Source organism: Impatiens glandulifera, chromosome 4, assembly GCF_907164915.1.
Source record: "Impatiens glandulifera chromosome 4, dImpGla2.1, whole genome shotgun sequence".
Taxonomy (NCBI): Eukaryota; Viridiplantae; Streptophyta; class Magnoliopsida; order Ericales; family Balsaminaceae; genus Impatiens; species Impatiens glandulifera.
The window spans coordinates 29676940-29685889 of record NC_061865.1 but is presented as its reverse complement, the minus strand read 5'-3'; the positions used below and the strand labels follow the sequence as shown (position 1 = coordinate 29685889).

General features: G+C 32.6%; 1 protein-coding gene across 1 annotated transcript; it reads right to left on the bottom strand.

Moving 5' to 3' along the window:
• Window positions 1–1339: 1339 nt before the first annotated feature.
• Window positions 1340–8656, bottom strand: LOC124936087 (CTP synthase 2-like). Its single transcript, XM_047476546.1, has 22 exons — window positions 8477–8656; window positions 8015–8254; window positions 7424–7503; window positions 6455–6541; window positions 6297–6347; window positions 6070–6187; window positions 5930–5986; window positions 5789–5853; window positions 5609–5692; window positions 5462–5512; window positions 5303–5365; window positions 5165–5208; window positions 4978–5047; window positions 4824–4886; window positions 3705–3794; window positions 3574–3612; window positions 3256–3483; window positions 2947–3032; window positions 2809–2857; window positions 2511–2591; window positions 2338–2431; window positions 1340–1887 (listed from the first exon to the last, which is right to left on the bottom strand). The coding sequence occupies exons 2-22, from the start codon at window positions 8130–8132 to the stop codon at window positions 1688–1690; spliced, it is 1818 nt and encodes a 605-aa protein (XP_047332502.1). The 5' UTR covers window positions 8133–8254; window positions 8477–8656; the 3' UTR covers window positions 1340–1687.
• Window positions 8657–8950: the final 294 nt, after the last annotated feature.

Sequence of the window (8950 nt, the reverse complement as noted above, 5' to 3'; positions counted from 1 at the left end):
AGTGAAATACTTCTGGTTGATTGGAAGAAGGGGTGATGTAGGAGAGTGCTCCGAACATCCATAAACAACTTGTTGTGTTCTTTACATTTTGTCTTTCATCATTCATCGGTTCAAAGCTTCAAACATCGACAAGTAGTTCCGCACTTAAATCGTTTCAAGAGTTTTTGAAGGTTTGCGAAGAATAGAAGGTGATATTAATCCCTAACAGAGTTTCTATTAATCCGTTTATCCGAAGTTGTTAACAATAGTTAGATCCCCGTCTTTATTGGTTGCACTGATCCTATCACACATGTTTAAATGAGTCGATATTTAAAGACATTTTAAATTTTTTTTTAATTAAGTATTTTTTTAAGATTTACGTATTTTAATTTGTCGAAATTAGTTTAAGTGACTAAAAAAATGTGTAAAAAAACATTAGAGAAAATTTGGAAAAATAAATATATTATTCAAATTGTTGAATACAACTTTAATACCGAAAATGTATGAGAATAATTAAAAATATACTATTATACTTTTTTACAAATGTCATAAACTAATTATAAAAATAAAAACATTAGATTAAATAAGAACCCAAGTATTTATTCATTTGTAAGAAAACAAATTACTAAAATTTTGATAATTAAAAACTCTAAAGTTTGAACGTGCCTTCAATATATTAAACAGAATTATTGATAAATGAAATTTGTGAGAGGAAATGGGAGAGAGAATGATGTGACCCAATTTAATTGACTCAAAAATAACAAAATGTCTCTCTTCTCACCTTCTTATCATTTTTTCCAATCAGCGATACAATGAAACATCATTCCTACCATAATTTTCTCTCCCAAATCCCCTCCCGCACTCCCCGACCCAAATTAATATTTTTTTTTTTAAATATGATAAATTAATTATAAAAATAAAAATATTATGTTAAAATAAGAAAATATGTCCTAAAATGATTAAAATTGTGATAATTGGAACTAAAAAGTTCCTACCCAATATAAAAACAACTTAAATTCAAGCCTCAAATAGTTAGACCAAATAAATTTCATATTAAACATTTGTATATTCAAATCTTTAAAACATATAATAGAGTAACTTAGTGATTTTTAAGATAAACATTATATATCTTATGGACGTTGATAGGAATGTTTTCAATTGAATAAATAAACTATATGATATGAATGTTTTCAATTTGAATAGATGATACATAACTCATCCTTCAAGAGATGAAAACATCAAATTTAGAGACAACTCCCTTCTCATCTCATCTCCATTGTACAAGTCTTTCCTGACCTCCACTTGAGATAATAATGCATGCAGAAAATTTGTATATATCAATCCATCAAACAAACAAAACTCAACTGAAAGCAACACAATTCATAGAGAAATATCTCTTACACCAAAAAACAAATCAATTGCCGCAAATCTCTTTTAGAGACAGACTTCAACTGACATACAAAATAGAATCTCAAAATCTAGTTAATTCCCTAGAAAAAAACTGGTTCCTTGTAGATGTTCGCAAAACCAACCCAACCCAACCCAACTGGTAGTGAACACTGTTTGTTACTCTTCCTTAACAAAAATTAAAATATTTCTGTACAGAGCAGACCGACTTAGGGAACACCTGAGAAGTAAAAAACAAAACATCACCAACACACTATTGTTAGACAAGGGTTACTAGTATCATCTTGTGTTTTCAGACTCTCTAGCAGATCAACCCGTTTCCATTGCTATACGCCATTTCGCGTGGACTAAGACTTGTCATCTTGTTTCCATTCCCATTTTGATGCATCTTCATTGGTATGCTGCCATTTCCATTGCCATTGCTCAATCCATTTGCTGCCATCACTACGCCTTTCTTCAGCAAGATGTCATCTAGTTGTCCACAAGCAGCCGCTATGAGTCCTGCTTTTAACAACCATAACTCTTATATTTAGGTCTATTATTGTCTTGATGAACATAAAGACCATTGAGGTTTGTCCTAAATAAAAATAATCCTTAAATTTCACTTTGATTCAATTTATAACTACTTTGCCTAAAAAAGACTAATTAATATTTTATAATTCAAATAATATTAAACTTTCGGAAATGAATACAATCTTAATTTAAATAACAGTTTTTTGGAGTTGCATAAGTTGTTTCTTATGAAAATCTTCGATATAACAGTATGGGGGTGTATTGAATTAACCATTTATTCCAAACAAAAATAAATAAATCAAAATAGATCTAATAAAACTATATATGTATAATATCAGTTAAAGACTTCACATAGGCATAAAAATATGATATATTTTCTCACATTGCAGAAATTAAACAAAATGTGTAAATGATGGATAAAAAGTTTCAATCACTGACCTAGGAAGAGAGGCGATGGTTTTCCAGGTCTTGATTTAAATTCGGGGTGAAATTGAACACCAATAAAGTACGGATGGTCCAACAGCTCAACAATCTGAACACATAAGAAATGAAGTTTTTACAAGACAAATTCCAGTGACAAAGATCATGTCCATGAGGAGGAGGATGTCTACCTCCATACGTTGACCACTTTCATCTTTCCCAATAAAAGAGAGACCAGCATCTTCAAATTTTTCTATCATATCGGGATTCACCTGTACAAAAATAAGAAAATTCCTTACTATCCACAATAGTAGTTTTTTATTTCATAAACATGCTAACATGACCCCCTTGGCTATAGTCATAGACCCCACTTCAACTTAGAGCGTTCCTAGTGGGAATCCAACATGAGACCTTTTCCATTTGAGCAGTCCTAGTGGACTATCCAAAATATTAGTACTAAGTCCAAAATAATGAAGAGTATTTCAATACCTCGTATCTATGTCTGTGTCTCTCATCAATATAGCTCTTGTTGTCATATCTAAAATCATTAAAATGTACTTTATTAGCTAACAATGGACATGTTTTTTTTTCCAATTTATCATAAATACTTTAATAAAGAATTATTACAGTTTTGCACTTTTGCAATCTGAGACATGAAAATAAGTCCTTCGAGATCCAAGACGCATTGTGCCTCCCATGTGAGTTTTGGAACCCTGTTAATACCCAAATCCAAGGTTAAATAAACAATATCATTTTGGAAAGAACATATATCATGTTATATATGGTCCCATTTGAAAACACTTATAAGTTATAGTTTTGTATCCCGATGAGAAACATCCAATAAATTTCTGAAAATTGATGTTTGACTAAGTTTAATTTGCAAACTTTTCTATACCTGGAGATATAGAAAAAAATGAAAAAGAAAACACTACAAACCTCCGGCATGAATATAACACAAGGGTTCTTGGTGTCAGGGTCAAACTCAGAGCTGTTTGCATCTTTCATCCCAAGAACAGATCTAGCAAATTCGATGACGGCAATTTGCATCCCTAGGCATATACCAAGATAAGGAATTTTGTGCTCCCTCGCATACTTAGCGGCCAAAATTTTCCCTTGTACCCCTCTGTCACCAAATCCTCCAGGAACAAGGATACCATCTACTTCCTATAAAAACATTTTTTATCAAACTATCAGCAAAACCTATTTCAACATGAAATAAGAAGAAAATAATAGTCACAAAAGATCTATTCAAACCTTCAATAAATCCCATGCAGCTTTATAAGCTTCCGGATTCTGCAATGGACAACTCACTAGTTGTTAGGATACAAGTCAACAGAAAAATAAAATTGATGTATGGGTGAGAAGGATAAATTAAAATGATTGACCTCCTTAGCAGTTACATCTTCAAGGTCACTGGAAGGAACCCAGTCAACCTGAAGTTTCTTATGACAATCAACAGACGCATCCAAAAGGGACTGCAGAGAACAACCAACCATAAATCGGTTAACACAATAACCAAAAAACAGGAAAAATAATCACAAAATTGATGTCTCCTTAAGCGTATCCATCATGTAAAGATTTTTTTCTTTTACATTTTTTAGATGAACAAATAAGGCAGAAAAGAAAGTGACAGAATCATTGCTTCCAAAAGAGATGGATGAATGTACATGAATTGGAAGTCTGTATTTATGTACGTTGAGAAAGAAAAATCCATCCATAATTAAGCAGCCCACTAAGGGCATAACACAAAGAAAATTGAGAAATCATAAAACATTTCTAAGCAGCCAACAATTTCCAAGATAGGGATCTCATTATTGAAGTGGCATGCCAAACCTCTAATAAATTTGAGAAGAAAGACAAAACAAATATTGATAAGAGCCAAGTATTTGAGTATGAAGCCATGGGGATGAGTATAACATGGAATTATCCTTAATTTTACCCAAACTGCATAGAAATTTTTTAAGTTTGTGTAAACATTTTGGGTTGGATAATGCTTTAGGTAGCAACTCTAATACAGATTAAAATTTGGGTATACTTTTTCAGAAAACAAATTACACATAGTTTAGGTAAATTAGACATTTAGATAAATATATTTAGTATAAGATAAATAATTATTCAATCTAAATCAGGGATACAGATAAAAAAGTAGTATGGGTAACATGGATAATTACCCAACTCATAATTAGAATGGGTAATGAGGGTTGGGTAATTACCCAACTCATAAATAGAATGGGTAATTTGGGTTGGATATTACTCAATGTTGACCCCCAGTAGTACTTCTAGTAAACAATAAATAGCACAAATCTCTAATTACAGTTCGTACTGGAACCATCTCTCCTTACCTAGATAGCTTACCTAGTTGATCAGGGAAAATGACCCAAGCAAATTCAACTTCTCATGGACCAAGAAAGAACATATTCTCAAGACAGATTGGAACTTAAAGTAGGTAAGTTGGTTTTGGATGAATGGCATAAAAAATGAATACATGAAGAATCTAAGTTAACCTTTAGTACTGAAAGGTATGAATCTGAGAGGCCTGTATATTTTCCAACCATTGCAATCCTGACCTGTAAGTTAATCAATTCAAAGGAAGTGTTTAGAAGTTGAAAAAACAATACTACAATTAAATCCTGTCCAACTAGGGCTCAGATAGCTTACAGTTTCGTTCAATCGATCACAGAGTTCAGCCCTGGCCGTCCATTCCTTCATCGATGGTTCGTTAATGATGCTATACAAAATAAAAGATAAGCATGTTATTTTTCAAGAAAAAGACTCAAAAGAAGAATATAAAGAGATTCAGCCAAATGAAATATATATTAACAGAAGTTGGATCCATAAGACGCACCCAAGGTTCAGCACTTTTGAGATTACCACATGTGCCTTCTGATCCTAATTAGGAGTGAAAATATGGAATCAATTCGTTGTCTGTCAAGAATAATACTAGAACAAAAATAAAACCACCATATTATTTTTAAGAACTTACTCTTAAAAGCGAAGGTACATGCCAGATGTTGGACACATCATGTAAAGTGATAATGTTTTCTTCCTGATAATCATGCATACATGAATAACCAGAATCTTTAAAGGAAGAAATATAACCTTACGTGCAGGTAAATGGAAATTAGCATTCAGAAACACATACAGGAACATGGCAGAATTGGCAAAGTTTTTGCTTCACATTCTCCTCTAGTATCTGAAAATTTTAGTGGGATTTAAAAGTTAGCACATGTGCTTTCATTGAAGCAATTACAACAGACAAAACATATGCACAAAAAGAGATAATATAGACCGTTGTACTGCGACAAGCTAATATATTAGGCATCAACCCCAGGCTTCTAAGTCCTTTAACACTGTGCTGAGTTGGTTTTGTTTTCTGAACATGGAAAACAAAATTCCTGTTGTCATTTCACTGAAAATGCAAGTGAAAATGACATATTAAATGATTTTTAAATTTATTTATCAAAACTACCTGTTCACCTACAACACTTAGAACAGGCACAAGGCTGACATGAACCAAGCAAAAGTTACCAGGACCTGAAGGAGGTAAAAATGAGTAAAGATGTTCAATTAGAATAAGATTCTAAATGGAATGATTTATGAAAATTCTTACCTACGCGGTAGGAAAATTGTCCCAATGCCTCAATGAAAGGCATTGATTCTATGTCCCCTGCATATATGAAAAGATCATTTCAAGCACACAAATTGTGGATTTTGCTAATGTTAAAATATACCATAAAATACTAAATTTACCTATTGTACCACCCAATTCAATGACACAAACATCAGCTGGGCCTTCTTTTCCATCCACAGGGATCATCGCAACACGTTCAATCCACTCTTGAATAGCATCTGTTATGTGAGGGACAACCTGACAAGGGAGCATTAAACAAACAATTGAAATGACTTTGCAGGGTGTGGAAAACAAAAATGAAGCATGCACAGCCTCAACACAAATAATTACAAGACCAAATTAGTACCTGAACAGTTTTTCCTAGATAGTCTCCCCTCCTTTCCTTGTCAATCACATACTATAAATTCAGAAAAATTTAATCAGTTCAATAACCAAACCAGCATGTATGAAGACACAGCAGCAAGTGTAACATAAGAATGCAGCCTTGACCAAGTTGAGACTTGCCTGATAGATTTTTCCAGTAGTGATATTATTATCACGTGTCAATTTGATGTCTAGGAACCTCTCATAGTTGCCAAGATCAAGGTCTACCTGCAAACACAAAAAAAGTTACCACAATGAGCTTATAGAAACACTAAATGAAAACCTAAATAGAAAGTGTAGAAAATATTTTAAAACCAGATAGATAGATGTCAGTTTTGGTGTATTCAAATTATTAAGGAGATGATTATCTCAAAATAGATGTAGTACTAGTTATCTATAACTATATAGATAAATTCTACATATTTATAGGGTTTAAGCGGTATCCTAGGAAGCTCATGTAAATTTGTATTTAAAGGGCTCATGGAATAAACTGTACACAATTAATATTCCAACATTCCTCAGAAATTGTCTCCACCTTGGAGAAAGTGGAAAATTGAAATTATAATCAAGTGGCCTATCAATAAAGATAATTTTTGAAATATTAGCAAAAACAAAAGGAGATTTTGAAAGTTAAACCGTTCATGCTCCCTTTTCTCATCTTTTACTATTTTTAATGTCAAAACCCTAATGAAGTTGTCCAGCACTTCATTCTTTGGGATACCTAACCTTTTACACCAACCTCCAACTGCTCAAAAAAGTATATTAGGCAGCAGTAGTGTTTTAATATGCCAAGTCATTTCTGTTTTGCACTTCACTCCTATTAATTGTATGACTGCAGAAGAATGCCAGTGTAACTAGAAAAATAAAATATATAGCATACTCTCATAGAAATTGAAATAAAGTAAGACAGTGCAATTAGCATAAAAGGGAAGAAAACAAAAAGTGGTTCAAGAAGGATTTTCTCAGAATGTCAGTGATCAAATTGAAATCCCAAAATGACAATTGTTCCTAATCAAATGCAGATGCCATGATCAACACTTTATAGGGATGACAAATAACGAAACAAGGAAAAACAACACGCATCAAAGACAGAAGACAAAAAAAAATTACCTCTCCCCCATCATCTAAAACAAACACCTCTCCGTGCTCAAAAGGGGACATAGTTCCAGCATCAGTGTTCAAATAGGGATCTGCAAGAAATGGAACAGATTGTGAATCACAGCCATATAAACAGCTCAAAGAAGAAAAACAAATAAATAAAAACATCTTCAGCCAAGTTGTTTGGTACTTTCTTGCACAACTTCTCAAAAGCTAGTTTAAAAATAAATCAAATTAATTTCCTTTCTCTTCAGGAAAATATGGAGACTGGGACAATTATAAATAATAGTTAGGAACAACAAGATGGTGAAATAGAAATTTCCATGTGTGTGTTTACACATAAAAACAGAACTATTAACAACTTCATAAAAGGGACTTAAAGAGGAAGAGGAAATTAGACAATTTATCTAGCCAAATCATAAACAGTCCAGGCTAGTAATGAAACTGCAAGGAGATTACACTCGAATAAAATTACTAAATGTTTCAAATCTGGTCCCTGTTAGAACAACTATCAAAAGTAACCTACATGAGTGAGTGAAAGGAATAACTGAAGAACAGTGACAGAACAGAACAGAAGCAAAGAAAATAAGATAGAGAACAAACCAATCTTTATGGAAGTAACTCGAAGGCCGCACGCCTTAAGAAGGACGCCGATGCTGCTGGCAGTCACTCCTTTGCCCAAACCGCTTACCACTCCACCAGTCACCAACACATACTTCATTTTATATTCACCTTAATTCCTCCTTTCCTCTGAGATAACTAAGATGTGCTAATGCAGGATAAAACTAAGAACAATAAGCTTCCTTCTCCGTCGGAAAAACAGAAGATTAGCTGCAGATTAACCTGTACATAATCAAGAAAATAAGGTTTAAATCAAAAAAAATCAATTATTTACAATGCGGCTTAATAAAACACTAATAAGCTGTATGCATCGGTAACAACGTTCCTAGAACAAGCAATAACAACACAGAAAACATGCAGGGAACATCAATGGGATAAATGCAATAATCTAATGTCTTCTTTACAGTTGAAACACTTTTAACTGAAATCCTCCTTAAAACTCACCAGACTCAATACCACCTGTTCTCAGTTGCGGCGACTATGTCAGAGCGGCAGGCGAGAGAGAGCAAGAGGTAGATATAGGAACGACAATGGCGGATAGAGAGAGAAGCAAGAAGTGCGATAAGTTTGAGGGAACGAAGAAGCGCAATGGCGGCTTTATAATGCAAATCACAAAGCATGACGAAAACGAGGATTGCAACTTTGCATTAATATTTTAAGAAAAATGAAAAAAAAAACAAAACCTAAAATTGCTTAAATATATATGACCTAATTCGTTTACAATATATTACTGTATTTTATATATAATATTAAATTTTAAAAAAAAACTTATATAATATTAAATTAAAAAAAAAAACAAGATTATATATATACCAAACTCAATAGGTCTGTTTGAAAATTGTATTAATATGTATATATATAATAATTAATAATTGATATATTTTAAATTAATTAAACAAAATTAGGATTAAACCGATT